The sequence below is a fragment of the Rattus norvegicus genome, chromosome 8 (genome assembly GCF_036323735.1).
Source record: "Rattus norvegicus strain BN/NHsdMcwi chromosome 8, GRCr8, whole genome shotgun sequence".
Classification (NCBI taxonomy): Eukaryota; Metazoa; Chordata; class Mammalia; order Rodentia; family Muridae; genus Rattus; species Rattus norvegicus.
Window position 1 is genome coordinate 19,733,123 of NC_086026.1, and position 16,466 is coordinate 19,749,588.

Here is a 16,466-nt window from a genome sequence, read left to right on the forward strand (position 1 = left end):
CATAAGCTGATCTCAGCCCTTGGAAGATGAACATCAAATGCTCAATGTCATTGACAGCTATATAGAAAGTTCCAGACCAGTCCAAACTGCATGGGGTAGCCTTAACACAAAACAAAACTAAAAACTCAAAAGTTTCTGGAATAAATCTAATCTGAGTCATGTCCATAATGGTCTTGCTTAATTGACTGAGATAAATATATAATGTTTATATCTGTATTGATCATTAAATAATATTAGTAAACTAATAGTCCCGGGAAAGTTTTATTTACAACAGGCTAGGAATTCCAAATCACTTTATTAATTCTTGTGTATCCCTGAGGAGTTGAAAATTCCAAGAACTTTGCTTGATTTTTTAATTACCCCTCAGAGAGCAGTGTGTAAGGTAGATTCCTGGAAAGATAGACACAGCCCTGAGTTTCAGAATTAGATTTGTAAGATGCTGTCTTCTGGGCTTAGACTGGAGCCCGTAAGTGAATTTTAGCCATCTGGACATTTGAGGTTCCTTTTGGTAGACCCCACTGACGTGTCTTGACACTCAGCTTGGGAAAGCTATCTGCTGCACTATCCCTCCAGACCCAGAGAGCCCTGGGATCAGCCATAAAATTCTAGAGTTTAGAAAACAGTTTCCAAGCCTGTGTCCCTATGAAGAAACTTATCCAGAGTTTTCTCTAGGAATCTAACTTCTTCCCAAGTAAAAGCTCAATGATTAAAGTAAAATTTAAGGAAGCCACGTTAATCTAATGACAAACGAAATTGCCGCAGCTCTGAGAACAGGGAGCAGGGACTGCATTAGGTAGCATGGGACAGCATGTACAGTGATATGTATGCCTAGAACTGCCCTCTACAGAGATGAACCACCTACACACATGGGCACTGGGGGCTGCGAGACGCTGGGTGCTGTGAGTACACACTTGCTATTTAATAAATACTGGCGAAGAGAAGGAAGGACTAAGTAAGGCTTACACGTGAGTCAGGATCCTAGCCAAGCATTGCACCCCCTTAACCTCCCAAAGGAGACATGTTGATTTTGATGAAGGAAGGTGAGTAGCAGGGATTCAGATGTATGGGGATTTAGCACGGTCACTCCGTGACACTAACTCCTCTCTCCTTGCTTGTGTGCCTCCTAAGTGAGGTGGTCTCCCAGCCACTCAGGCTGGGATCTCAGCCCTCCACGGCTGGTTGATCATTCACATCTAGTCAGCCACTGGCCTTTGGTGATTGCCCGACATAGAATCCATTTGGGTTGGTTCTCACTGCCTGCACTGCACTCACAGCCGTGTGTCCGTGGTGTCTCTTCCCGTCCCACTAATCACACTTTTGTGGTAGCAGGTGCTCTTGAAACCTATCCGATGAACTCACGCCTCAGGTGAGTCGACTCATTGTTACTAGAAGAAAGTGAGGACTATTCAATGGAGCACACAGGATCTAGCTATGGCTGGGTGTGTACAACTCCCGAGTAAATGTCATCCCTGGCCTTTTGCATTTTTGCTCATACACACATCCATACCTTGAGTAGGATTATTTTGACTGATCGTCATCCTCACTGTGCTAACCACATCTTACCTATCTCATGTTTGACCTGGTCATGTGTTCCCAGAGTCTTCCACCAGCTCCCGCCCCTTTCACCACTTATGACACGGTATTACAACTCTACTCATGTGTCTGAGAGGTTTGGCTTTCACTTTACTAGCTTAGTGTGCCTTGTTTATATTGGTGTGTTTACATTTTCCCAGTGGCTGACACTGAGTAAATGATACAGATTGTGCTGAACAAATGAATACACTCAGAAAGGGAGGAATGTGTAGTTGTAGTTGGCATGAGCCAATCTCAGTTTAGCAAGTCCCTTTGCATAGCACTCTGCACCCTCACCCACCACCCCTGTTTTGGCAATTTCTCCACCTAGGCACACCATATCTACCTCTGCTTGTATCTGGTCTTGACCCCGTCTGGCTTAAGTGGCTGAGAACTCCCCTACCCATGATCCTATTTCAACTTTCATGTCTGCCCACCTGCTTGGCATGTCTGATTGCCTGTGTAGACACCAACCTCCCTAAACCAGCCAAGTCACATCTAGAGTCCTAGTCACCAGGGTCATTTCTGATGTTATGAGCTTGACCTAGAAATACAATTCAGAAGAATCCTGCCTGTACTTTGGTAATTTACTTTGCCATTCTGTGGTCCAACCTGTAAAGGAATTCATTAACTACAAGTACAATGCTTGGAGAATCAGGTAGTATATTCTGTTGTTAAGGGATTTAAATAACCATTTGTTCTAAGGAATGTAGACCTGACCATGGGAGGCAGGACTACTCGCTGATAACTTGAGCTATAAATTAAAATGTACACAAATGTGTATGCACCCATAAATGCATGCTATAAAGTCACTCAGTTGATAAATATTTATGCAATCTTTAGAGTGGCTCCTAGGTCCTAGCCACTGGACTAAATGGAGTCATGGATAGATTTTTGTTTCCTTTTTTGAGGGAAACATGTCTGGACAGATCACTACAGCACAAAGTAACAAGTAGAAACATGGGCTACACACAGGGAAACACAAGGATTTGCAAAGAGTAGGTTCTAGAATTGTGAAGATGAGCTGGAGGTCTTAGTTCAACCCTTGTCTCCTCCTCTGCTCCCGAGCAAATGCTGTTCAACCTGAGCTGAAACCAGAGATGCCGAGCTCCCTGAGTACCCCACTGCATCTATGAGCACCAGTCAAGCAATTCAGTTAGATTTTTCAACAGGAGACTAATCATGCCATGCATTCTGAACTGTTTCATCCCTTTCTGGACTGTGTTCTGCCCTTGAAAGGATGTCTAAAGGCGAGACGTATGTCTCTCTATGACTAGCAAGATCTCACCCCACTTCTAGTATTCTCCCTGCTTGCAAACCTAGGCCTGCTTCTTCGATGAGCCAGGCCTAAGAGGGTGACATAAACATATATGGTCCCACACAGAAGCTAAATGAAGCAACTGACTGAAGTGGGGAAGGGAAGAGGCCACAGCATGGGAATCAGTCTCCCTTACCACTCAGTTCTCAAGCACCTGAGACCCAAGCTTCGATGTCAAGGGTAGATTGTCATAGCTGACCACAGTTGAAGGTGGGTATTCTTCTCTTTGGGCAACCTCAAGGGTTTATTCTGAGTTCCAACATCTAAATTTGGAAAATCCTTTCCCATCTAGCTTAAAATAACCCAAATATAGAAAAAGAGACACTTGGACTCTTAATATTCAAAATATATAACTTAGTAGCACTTAAACTTTGGAAAAAAACTACGTGAACATGTACTGTGAGGACATTGTTCTTGGTTGAATAAAAGGGTGAGAAGCACTTGGAAGGACAGAATCCTCTTCTGTCTGTAACGCTCGAGGTCTGAGCATTGAGCCAATCATTCTGTGCTTCTCACTGGTGTCTGAGAATCCTCCCCACATCATAGAACCTGGAAATTTCAATAACTTGAAAAACATTATTTCAAACTAGCTTCTCCAAACGGGTAGAGTGTTTTCAAGGCTATGGCATAATTTATTGATGTTAATATTTTACGTGTGCCAATAAATAATTCATACTGCCACTCTCTAAGGAGCTATGGCAACAGGCATATTTTTAGGAAACATAATGAAGTTGAAAGTTTTAAGGTCCTCTACTGAACTCAGGCATTTCATTTCTAAAGCTGGAGAACCAACTCAGGACCTTCTCCATCGGAACTGCCCCCAGCAGAGGGCAGTTCCTGGTCCCCTTTCTTCTCAGAACACCGCACACTCCTTCAGCACAGTCCTTTTGCACCGGAGAGAACTCCTCTCACATAATGGTCTGTCACATTAAGGCTACCTCCTCAGGACAAAGCCTTACATTCCTACTGGAGCACAATGACCAGACTGGCTCAGACTGGTATACTATACTCTCATCTGAGAAACTCAACTTCTCACACAACACAGGGAAATCTGCAGTCATAACAAAAACTCTCCCACCAAAATCCACCATCCTGGCAGTTCAATGTCTGGATACAAATGGATGAACGAAGAAAAAATATGAAGACACTGAGGTTCTCTTATTTTTTTAACGCATTGACCCAGCATGGGACTCTCCCCTACACTCAGTTTTTCCAGTGTGCTAAAGAGGTCTCAAAAAGTCTCGTCTCCCTTCCTGAGCACCATTTGGGGAAAGCAGACATCAGCTAGCGAATATGCAAAATGATACACAAGTATACAGCTGCTCGCTCTCCTGGCGAATTTGTTTATAGACATCACTCCATAATCGGCATTGAATTTCAACTTGGCTGCTCAAGCTGTGAGGTGACAAGCCTATGGGAGACAGGGCAAACATAGTGGTCAGCAGCAAGGACTCTGGGGATAGCTCTAAGCTAAATCCTAGGAGTAGCAGTGGTCTTAGGTAAGCTAATCTGATGAACCCCCCCCCTTTTTATTTTCATTTTTAACATTGGGTCACAGCATACCCTTGTCAGGTCATTGTAGTAATCAACTGATAAATATCTGTAATGTGCCCAGTGGAACTCCTGACCACACTAAAAAACATCAACCACTGATGGTAGTAGCCATTGTTTTTGGTTGCCATCAGTAACACTTGAAGAGTCTCTTGGTCCTTTTTGTTCCACCTGGGGTGAGCATGAACTGTGAGGAGGTTTGAAGGCTGTCACTGGTCTCCATGATGGCTCCATTGGCTGATGGCTAGGGTGCATTTGTCTGGAAGAAGATCACTGGAAAAAGTGGGTAAGAGTGCAGCTGCCCTGGGGGCCAGTTCTCAGAGGGAGAAGGAAAGCCAGCCAGCAAAGAGCAACAGAGGTGAAGAGGCAAAGCAACAGCACAAGAGCCTTCTGGGGAAGAGCCCTAAGCAGCGAGTGCCACAGGGTGTGGGGAACCACTGCAGAGGATTAACTGTCTTGGGGAAGGCACTGGGATGAGGCCAGGGAGACAAAGAGCCAGATGAGATAGCTTGCAACAGCTCTGATTACAAACCAAGAATAGAGAGTTGGCAAGAACAGAGCCCGGGGCTGTGGTGCATCTTGAAAGACATATTTGAGTTGGAGGAAAAAAAAAAAAAGCTACCATCCAAAACAGCCCTGTGAGGTTCTTAAATAATTTCTAATTCTCTAACTGCCACATGCTTTAGCAAGCTCGACTGAATATAACTGACTGGTTTAACCACAGCTATCTATGTCCAGCAGTTCTGGAGGATGCAGAATTCTAGAAGAAGGTGCCATCTGATAGATTACATGCCACCACAAAGGAGGCTCTTCACCACTCACTCCCTACGTCTCACAAGGCGGAGAGCGATGGGAGGCCTCCGTCTCTCTGCTCTTCTTGCAAGGGCCCTCCCTCATTATCCATGACCTCAAATGAATCTACCCACTCTCCAAGGTCCCGCCTTTAAATACCACCACCTGGATGGAGGGTTAGATCTATACAAATTTGAATTTCGAAAGAAACAAGCATTCAACTTGAGTGTATTCATTTTAAAAATTTTAAATTAAAGTAATCTTAAAATTACTCTTAAATTTTATCTTTAAATCACAGAGGAAATAGATTTGTTTTTCCACTTCCATGTACTAATGTGGTATTCATGTGTGCGTATGTGTGTGTTCGCATCTGTGTGGGTGCAAATGCTCTTATGTGTACCTGCACGTGGAGATAAGCAGGTTGCCGCAACACTCACCACTTTCTGTGTGTTCTGGTCCTCATACTTACACAACCAGCTCTCTAACCACTAAGCAATCTCCCCAGCCCCCTAATTTTAGTAATACGACTTATTTAATCTATGTAGTCAATATAGAATATGCCATTAATGCAAGACATTGTTCGTGTAAATGTTTGATGTTTGCATGTTGCATTGTTCACAGCTGCCTGTACGTTTTCCACATCACATTGGACTGAATTGTTTCAAGGACTGAATAGCTACACAAAGCCAATATTCAAAGTCAAGGGCAAAGTGAACGTTACCACCCTGCTCATTCCAGCTGAGGAGACCTCCGAGAAGTCTAGATTCTTGTAGTCAGAACAGGACTTTGGAGGTGAACCCAGGCTTCCCCCAGCATCTTACTCCACTCTGGGAAGTTTCATACTCCACCGAAATCTATCTTCCACGTCATGCACTGGGGCTGATTTAGTGCTTCGCTAGGCTGTTCATAGCACATGTTCTGTCTACACAAAGGAAACCCACCTCTACCATCACTTTCTCCCTTCAATCACATTGTGGCTTGATCATCTTGTTTCGGTTGCTCCCATCTTCCCTTGGGCCCTGCCAACCATAGGGTCACATACCTTCCCCCAAAATGGATTTATTCCTACAGTCACCCATTCAACCTCACCCAACCAGAGGCAGACCATTGTGAGGGAGGCCAAGCATGTGTCAAGAATATGGAGACAGGATCAGTCAGGGTGGAGAAGGCATCAGGAGAGATGTGCAGAGTGGAGCTGAGAGGGAAACAGTTTCCCGCATTGGGAATCTAGCCCCATCAGGGAGGAGTATTAGGTGGAGAGTAAGCCGGATAGGAGAGTTCTTCTGTCCTTTGAGTACAGGCTTCCAGCCATGTCGTTAGAACAAAGTAGCTCTCCAAATAAAGAATTCCTACCTCCTGATGCCAGTCACAGTGTGGGAATTTTTGGTGTGATTTCTCAGGGACATGGCTAGGATAGGCTCGTTATATCTGCTTGTGTGGAAGGAGCTGAGTAGCTCCACCTTGGGGTAAAAAAGGCAGCCTGTCCCAGAACTGCGTACGTGCACACAGTGTGAGCAGACTTTGCTGCAGCTTTCCAGGTTTATTTGAGTTTAGTTTCATGTCAACACCACAGAGAACGGAGAGTGCTCTGGATCGTGATTCCATAGACCCACGTGCTGAGACTGCCTCGCTATGGTGGCCTTCCGGGGACCCTGGGTGCCTTCCATCCCCTGCAGCAGGATTTCCCATCTTCTGTCGTGCATTAGAACTTTCTAGGGGACCTTTAAAATATGTTAATGTGCTGATTCTGAAGCAAAACATGGAACTTCTGGGGCAGGCTCCAGGCTTCCGTGTCTCCTAAAAGCTCCCGAAGCTCTTCTAATGTGGAGGAGCTGAGGTATAGAATACACCCTCCTACAGGCTTAGGGTTTGAGCAGACATTATTTCCAATTATATAAGAAATGCAATACGATGTTTTTTGTTGACTTCAAGGAACACGGGTGTTGAGTATGATCAAAAGGAGAGACCAGTGACACCCCAAAAGTCACTCTTCCAATATAGCTGTTCCTGTTTCTTGTTTTCATTTCCAATAATTACCGTTGTACATGCAGATGTGGATGCATTTATAACACCGATAATAACACTCGCCATAAGACTGAAACAAAGCAATTGTAGCTGGGATAAACTATTTGCCAAAAACATTGATGTAAAGCCAGGCATATAATCCCAGCATTTGGGAGGCAGAAGCATAGGCAGGCAGCTCTGTGAGTTCAAGGCCACCCTAGTCTACATAGTAAGAACCCAAATTGTGTAGATGATTTGGTGTATGGAAAAATAACCTTGCCACTCAGTAGGAGAAGCTAGATTTCTAAGCCTACTGTGCAGAGCAGGTGCAGGGCACTATCTTAGATGTGTATATGCAACATTCTTTCTAAATAAAAGTGGGAACATTTGTATAGTCCTTAAAAAACAGTTAACGAAATACAATTTATACTGGGAAACCACATAGCCACACAAGCAAACTAGCACTGTAAGAATATGTAAGAACTTTTCATGACTGAAAATCATGTTGACTTGTAAAATATAAAGCAGTTTACAAACAGAGTTTAATTATAAAAGAAAGGCACACACATACTTAAAATCACATAAAGGAGGGGCTGGGGGGCCCTTTGAACAGAGACACTTACAGGGAAAGAAGTGAGATTTCACACTGGGTTGGTTGTGTGTGTTGGTAAGAGAGAGAGAGTGTGTGTGTGTGTGTGTGTGTGTGTGTGTGTGTGTGTGTGTGTCTGTGTCTGTGTCTGTGTGAGCGCGTGCCTGTGTCTGTGTGTTTGAGAGATTTTCATTATGAAACTAAGTCCAGCCTCAAACTCTCAGCAATTTTCCTATGTGGACTTCCAAGTACTAGGATTACAGCAAGTGCCACCAAGCCCTGCCAGGCTTATTCTTGACAGAGTGCAAAAGTAACCCAATGGAGGAGGCCTAGCCTTTTACAAATTGGTGCTAGGGCATTTTGACAAATTTACACCCTCCCTCCAAATTACCTTTGATTTAACTTGAGCCTTTATAAAAAATCAATACAAAATAAAAATCAAAGGCGTAAAGTGCAATATATAAAGCTACAACTCTTAGAAAAATCAAAGGGTAGAGTTCAAGAATTATGTTTAGGTAAAGAATTAGAACTTGCCGTAGAGAGCACACTGTGTCACAGGAGAACCTGAAAGGCTGGAATGTGGCACATTGAGGGCATGTTTCAAAAATGAAAACACTGATAAACTGAACTCTATGAAAATTAAACACTTGTTCTACAGAAGGTTATAGCATTGGTGAAAATATTTGATATGATGTTTCCAAACATATGATAAGTGGCTTTAATCTAGAATAAGGATGTGTGTATGTATCAAATTTTTTGTTATGTTAAACATGTAAACTATGCAAGTACACATGTCACTGAAAGTTCACACTGACAGCAAACAACTACATTTAACCCACTAGGCAAGCACAGATTACAGCCACAGTAATAGAACACGCCCACTTATCATAATGAGTAAAATAGGAAATAGAGATAATGCTAAGTGTTGGCAAAGATACAGGTAAATTCCGTGATCACACATGGCTACGGGCAATATAATGCCCCCCTTCTAAAAAGCAGCTCAGAGGCTTCCATTAAAATTAAAATCAACTTCCCATAGGAATCAGATGTACCGTCAGCATTTGTCACAGAGAAGTGTACATTTGCCTTCATACGGAAACTTGTATGTAAGACTAACGGCAGCATTTGGGTTATATGTGTCCCCCACGGGCTCATGCATTTGAACTTGTGGTTTTCCAGCTGAGTTATTTTAGAAGGCTGTGGGACCTTTAAAGGTGTGAGCGTCACAGGAGATACTGGGTCACTGTGGAAAGGCTTCAACTCTTTGTAATCCCACCCACTTCCTGTGTGTCCTCTGCTTCCTGACTGCAGAAATGTGAGCAGCTGTGTGGGGAAACCTGTGCCACACTTTCTCTGTCATGATGGACTGTATCCCTCAAACAGTAATCCGAACTGCTTCATGTTTCATATTTGTTCACACCAACAAGGAAAGTAATTAATGGATTTGTAGTAAACAAAAGATAGAAACAACTTCAGTGTTACTCCAACGAGCAGGATGGCAAACAGCCAGCCCACTGTGGTGCATCTATTCTGAACAGTGCCACTCCCTAATGAGATAGAATCAGCAGTAATGTGGGCAAAAATCTGGGGGTCCTCAAGGTCCCACTCCAAGTGGGCAAAACTACATAAATTCTTTCCTAACACACAGTATGATATAGTCAATGGGCTTCAAGGAAATAGAAATAGCAGGAAGCGGTAGAAACAGGTCTGCAGTTAGGTCAGAGCTTTGCGTATTATTGATGTGGTAGTCACATGAAGCTCATGAGATAAATTTACATACAATCACGCACACACACACATACACATACACACATGCATACACACACACACACACACACACACTCACACACACACCACAACAGAGTGCAAGCAACTAGAGAAATCTGAGTGTCTGTGGATCGTAACAGCATCAGTGACCCAGTTCTGATAAAGCACTGTAATTATGCAGAATGTTAATCTAAGTGAGGCTTGTTGCAGTGGGCCACAGACTCATAGATACATAAATATTTCATAATAAAAGATATAAAACATATGAGCCAGTCATTCTTTAATGATTGGAATGCCTGCATCATGCTTGGTCTAGGACTCTGGTATGACTAGACCAGCCATAAGCTGAACAAGCCGTGCCTGTGAAGAATTAATTAATAGATCAATTTTTTTGACCCAATTGATAAGATATAATTTCCCACTTAAACATACAAAGCCCAGTACCATCCATCTCTTAGGAACATTAATAACAACCTGTAAATACACAGAGCAGAATCTTAACATCGCCTGCCATGGCTTCTCACCCTCTCCTCTCTCTCTCCTGTCTCTCCTTTCTCTTAGATCAAATTTTCATAGATTAAAATTTGGTATTTTCTGAAAATCAAAACAACCCTGAGATTTCACCTCATACCAGTCAGAATGGCTAAGATCAAAAATGGATGTGGAGAAAGAGGAACACTCCTCCATTGTTGATGGGGTTGCAAGTTGGTACAAGCACTCTGGAAATCAGTCTGGAGGTCCCTCAGAAAACTGGACATAGTATTACCTGAGGACACAGCTATACTACTCCTGGGCATATAGCCAAAAGATGCTCCTCATATAACAAGGACACCTGCTCCACTATGTTCATAGGAGCCTTATTTATAATAGCCAGAAGCTGGAAAGAACCCAGATGTCTTTCAACAGAGGAATGGGTACAGAAAATGTGGTACATTTACTACTATTAAAAACAATGACCTCATGAAATTCTTAGGCAAATGAATGGAACTCGAAAATATCATCCTGAGTGAGGTAACCCAATCACAATAGAACACAAATGGTATGCACTCACTGGTAAGTGGATATTAGCCCAAAAGCTCGAATACCCAAGATACAATCCACAGACCATATGAAGCTCAACAAGAGGGAAGTCCAAAATGTGGATGCTTCAGTCCTTCTTAGAAGGGGGAACAAAATACTCATGGGAGGTAGATGGTGGCAGGGCCTTGGGAGGAAGAAAGGAGGGGGTAGAGGATAAAGGGGGGCAGGATAAAGTATGGGAAGAGACAGGGGAGATGTACAGAGGGTCAGGAGATTGAACAGAGGTATGTAGCAATGGGGGATGGGGAACTGGGGGTAGCCACCAGCAAGTCCCAGATGCCAGGAAAGCAAGAGGCTCCCAGGACCCAACAGGGATGAGATTAGCTGAAATGCCCAAGAAAGGGGACAGAGAACCTGTAGAGACCATATCCAGAGGTTAGCAAGGCCACCGGTTGAGGGACGGAGCCACCCACTCATCTCCAAATTTTTAACCCAGGATTGCTCCTGTCTAAAAGAAATATGGGGACAAAGTGTGGAGCAGAGACTGAAGGAAAGGCTGTCCAGAGACTGCCCCACCTGGGGATCCATCCCATATACAGACACCAAACCCAGACAATATCGTAGATTCCAAAAAGTGCATGCTGACAGGAGCCTGTTATAGCTGTCTCCTGAGAGGCTGTGCCAGAGCCTGACAAATACAGAAGTGGATGCTCACAGCCAACCATTGGACTGAGCACAGGGACCCCAATGGAGGAGCTAGAGAAAGGGCTGAAGGAGCTGAAGGGGTTTGCAATCCTATAGGAAGAACCACAATATCAACCAACCAGACCCCTTAGAACTCCCAGAAACTAAACCACCAACCAAAGAGTACATATGGGTGGACCCATGGCTCCAGCCACACATGTAGCAGAGGTTGGCATTGTCTGGTATCAATAGGAGGAGAGGCCCTTGGTCCTGTGAAGGCTCGATACCCCAGTGTAGAGGAATGCCAGGGCAGGGAAGCAGGAGGGAGTGGGTGAGTAGGAGTGGGAGAACCCTCATAGAAGCAGACAGAGAGGAGATTAGATAGGGGGGTTCTGGAGGGAAAACCAGGAAAGTGGGTAACATTTGAAATGTAAATAAAGAAAACATTCAGTAACAAATAAATTAATTAATTAATTAATTAATTTAGTATTTTCAAGATATAAATAAAGGAGGTGAACTGAGTATGTACGTCTTGCTCTCCAGAGTGATGTTATGCTTCATTTGGACTATCTTACCAAAGAGTAAGCTGTGAGCTGTTAAACTGAAATCTTTTGAGCACACTGGGTTCAGGATCCCTGTCAAAGTCACCCAACTTCAATGCCTCCTTGAATAGACTTTGTGCTCCATTGTGTATGCTGTATAGGACAAAGATTGATGTTGGGTGTCTTTCTCAATGTATCTCCACTATAGATTTTGAGACAGAGTCTCTCACTGAGCCCTGAGCTCACTGATTCATCTAGATTGGTTGACCAGTCAGCCTTGGTGATCCTTCTGGCTTAACATACCCAGGATAACGGGTATACACTGCCACATCATGCTTTCATGTGGGTTTTGGGGCTTGGACTCGGATCCTCATGATGTGAGTTCTTTACTAACCAACCCTTAACCCCCAGAGTTTAAAAAATAATGGCTTAAATGAATGGAGCTTTGAAATACTCAACTATCAGCCATATGGGTAAGAAGAAAATTAGAAGAAGACTCAAAAAGTCAAAACCACGTGGCCTCACATCAGCCAGCAAGGCTTGGCAATCTTTGAAAAAACATTTTGGACGGTAAGAGGAAAAATCTGGGTATAAAGATGGATATTCACAAAGCAAGTACTCCATTGAATATATTAATTGATGGCTTGTCTCGGTCACCTGTACTGTGACTGACTAATGGCCTGGGCTTGCCAGAGTTGCTATGATATTGGCATGGTGGTGGCAGTACTCTTATCAGCACCATACCAACATGGTCACTTGTACAGTTAGCTAGTGTTTGCCTATGTGGCATGAGCATAGGGGTGCACTGTGCAACTGTTAGTTACCCTACAAGCATCATTTTACTTAATACCCACAAGGCCATGGTGCAATGACATCATCATCAAGACTTGAAGGATGAGGGAACTAAGGCAAGAGATGCCTCCATACTGTGTAGGTTCAGCCAACTAGAAATGTCAGAGCCTCGGATTCTAACTCTAGCCATCTGGCTTCAGAATCCATGCTCTTAACTACTAAATCTGTGTCTTCTTTAAGACTTATTTTCAATCCCAGTCTTCGCTGATTTTTTTCCCTAGGGGTGATCAGCTGGGATGTTCCTTAACTTCCTCTTTTCTCCATGGTACCTGTTCCCCTAAACAGTTTGTATCAGAAGGTGAGATGGGGCCAACAGGTTAGGCAACGCAGAGCTTCTGGAATTGCTTCAGAGACTGAGGTAGATAGGAGATAGAAGGAGATGCCGTGAGGTGTGTGTGTAACAGGGTACTTCCCAATGGTTGTGTTACAATGGTAGGACTCATTAGCAAAGTTATCATGTTTCTCACACTTCTTTTGTCAAATAAGAATTATTGACTCAGTAAAATTTTCCTACAAAAATAAACACAAATAATGACCTTGGGGTTTTTTTGTTTTTTGTTTTTGGTTTTTTTTTGACCAACGATATCATGGGATATCTGTCCCTTATATCAGCTCAAGGGCTCTACCCAGGAATGGTGTCTGAGTAGATTAGGCTCCACTCAAGTTATCTAACGCTGCATAAATCTACCCTTGAGCTCGGACATTGCACATTATTGTCTCCCAAGGTTCTGTGGGTGGCTGGGCTGAGCAGGGCAGTTCACACCTACCGTGTGAGTTCCCCACATTGCTGTCCTCTGACGATGGTGAACGTATCTTCCCACCTGTGCTTGGGATGCCTGAAATGCCACCCAGGGAGGGTTGGCACTAGGACAACTAGCAATCATAAAGTTCAAGCTGAATCCTCATTTCCCAGAAGTTAGTTAAGCAACAAGCCGCTTACATCACTTTCTATGGTGACTGGTTTCCCTCTGAGTGAGGGGTAGACAAGGGCAGACAGAAGCTGCAAACCTTAGCTCTGGCTGTCTCTGGATGTCACCTTCTGTTTTGTTGGCCAAAAACCAGCTCCCCAAGACTAGCTTGGGTTCAAATGAGAAAAATTTCCATCAATCCTCTACGGTAGAGCAGACATCCAGATGTTTAGCCAATGAATGAATGAATGAATGAATGAATGAATGAATGAATGAATGAATAAATGAGCTTGTGCTTAAAGCACTAACATGGATATCCTTAAGTCACTCTGAAAGCAAAAGGCCTTCTGGAAGATTTCACCTCAGAATCCTATATGCCCTGCGTTTCTAAGGATTCTGAACATAAAGGTGCTACACATGAACGTTCCGCTTTGTCTTCAGGTACATAGGAACCGGCTCACTCAAATCCCCTGCTACACACTCAGTGGCTACTGTGTTCAGTGCATTCTCTGGTTGCTTGCCCGTCTCAGTGTTCTGTGCTATTTATTTATCAGGCCTCACATAGTGTCCCTCTGTGTTTGTTGCTGTGCCTCCTTCCTGCTGTGCCACATATAGTTAAATTTTACACACACACACACACACACACACACAGAGAGAGAGAGAGAGAGAGAGAGAGAGAGACAGAGAGAGAGAGAGCTATGCTACAGTGAGAGATTAGAGACCTTCAGAGAAAAGGAAAAGAGAAAAAATAGCCAACGGTTCTTAACTGCTCTGTGTTGGGTCTTCTACAAGTACACTTACTTCTCTATCCCAGTGAGATTGGCCTTATTTTTGCCCCATAACAGGGAAAATGAGGAAAGGAAGGCCACGTGGCCAAGACCAGGCCAAGGCGGGCTGTAAACCAGGCCAGGGTTCATGGCAGCACCAGTGGGCCCAGCTCCTTGGGAAGCTGACACTGGAGGATCCTGACTGGGTTACAGTAAGTTTGAACCAAGTTTGGGCAACTTAATGAGACCATCTCAGAATAAAAAGTAACCCCAGCAGCTCCCAGAAGGCTGAGGCAAAAGGGTTTCTGTGAGGCTGAGGCTAATCGGGAATGCACAGCAAACTGCCGGGCAGGCAGGGGTCCATAGCAAAAATCTTGTTTGAAAAAATAAAGCAATAATTTTAGAAAACCGGTACTGGTATCGTTCAAGATTGTTCCAAGTACTTGTGAGAAAGAGAGTCCTGTGTCGAGGGGTGAAAGGTCACACTCTTAGCAGTCCCTTGGTAGTAGATCATCTCCTTTTCCAAATCCCGTTCATTATCTGTAAGCATCTCTGTAATAATCTTGATGCTTTTATCAAACCTCCCCAAGGTTGTAAGATCTCTGTGTGTCAGTCAGTGACAATGTAATTCAGGGACAGAGTGGCAGGGAGAGTCCTCTGGTGTTTGGAAGCACAGGGCCTGTGCATGCACACCACACACACACACACACACACACACACACACACACACGCCCCTTGTTCCCATTTCCTCAGAAGAACTTGCATGAACAGGCACTAGGATGTGTTTGCTCATTTCTGCCAGGAGTGCAGCAACGCAGCCGTTGTTTATGAGAGGTACCTGCATGTCGGGGCAGAGATCCTGGGCCCCTTTGTCTCCTGCTACATGCCTGAGAAAGAAGGAAAGCATTCAAGCCAGCAAAAAAAAAAAAAAAAACTGAGGCTTGCCACAGAGCCTCTGCCTTCTGCATACCAAATCTCTAAGGGTTGACTCAAACACAAGACCAATGGTCAGAAAGGTACGGAGTGTGGAGGATTCCAGCCCGACACAGGCTGCTTTTAGTTACCTTATCAATTAAAGCACAACTTATGAGAGACACCCAAACCCAGCCCCTACTCGCAGCCCCCGACTACTCCTGAGACTCAGAGTTGAATCATTCAACCAGGGTCTGCTACCCTTTCAGGTGAGGACCCAGGACTTTCCTCCCCGATCCAAACCAGCATCGCCTGACCTCACTCCAATATCTCCAGGGAGGCCCTCCAGAGTCTCCTGAACCCGATGTCCCTAGGAGGGAATGAACTAAATGAAAATGTGCTTACCTGAGAGAAAGTTCTGGTGCCCAGCCGTGGGAAAAAAAACCACTAAGTTCTAACAGCAGTGACAGCGACTCACGAACAAGTCAGCTAGTTTTAAAAGGTGACTTCATCCCTGGTGCCGTGGAGTTTAAAAAGAGCAGCGAGTGCTCCCTGACCGAGCCAACTCGGCTGCCTCATCCGTGATGACTCCATCCAGAGCCACAGGCATTGCCCAGACACGTTCAGCCCTCACAAGGTGGAGCGCAGGAATCCCACAGCTCTGTTGTTTTGGATCCTCTCAAGGTCCTGAAGCACCAATCAGTAGCCTCTGCTGACTCAAGGGGAGGAAAGCCAGGCACTTACTTCTTTGAGCCAGGTCATTATCTCCCAAGAATCCAACATGAAAAACCCCAGCACTCTAGGGAAAGAAAACGCATGGCTAGGAAAATGGCGGAGAGGGAAAGGAAGGCGGGCGAGAAGTTTGGAATAATTGCCTTGCTAGGGAGTTCTCGGAACTCCTGGGTGAGCAGAAAAAGGTTACTAACGAACTGGTGACTGGACTTCGTAGGGGAAAATATTCATTTTAGCAAAGAGGGCTGTCTAACGAAGGTGACTGGGTTTCATTTTCTGATAATCACCCAATTGAGTGTGGGGTCGTTGGTCATATTGACAAATCAGTCCTAAACGTGTCCACGTCCTACCAGAAAGACTGGGAAAGAACGTTTATAAAGAATTCGGTTTTAGGGGTTGGGGATTTAGCTCAGTGGTAGAGTGCTTGCCTAGGAAGCGCAAGGCCCTGGGTTCAGT

General features: G+C 44.3%; 1 protein-coding gene across 3 annotated transcripts in view; it reads right to left on the bottom strand.

The window, feature by feature from the left end:
- The window catches only part of Amotl1 (angiomotin-like 1), a 118,889-nt gene extending 102,984 nt beyond the window's left edge, over positions 1-15,905 (bottom strand). The window contains exons 1-2 of one of the 3 annotated variants that reach the window (XM_039082231.2): positions 15,684-15,905; positions 15,205-15,253 (exon numbers count right to left, since the gene is read on the bottom strand). In XM_039082231.2, the coding sequence (XP_038938159.1) occupies positions 15,205-15,210 (6 nt within the window). In that variant the 5' untranslated portion in view covers positions 15,211-15,253; positions 15,684-15,905. The remainder of the gene's footprint in view (positions 1-15,204; positions 15,254-15,683) is intronic. The other 2 variants (XM_039082230.2, XM_039082232.2) reach the window with 2 other exon arrangements.
- Positions 15,906-16,466: the final 561 nt, after the last annotated feature.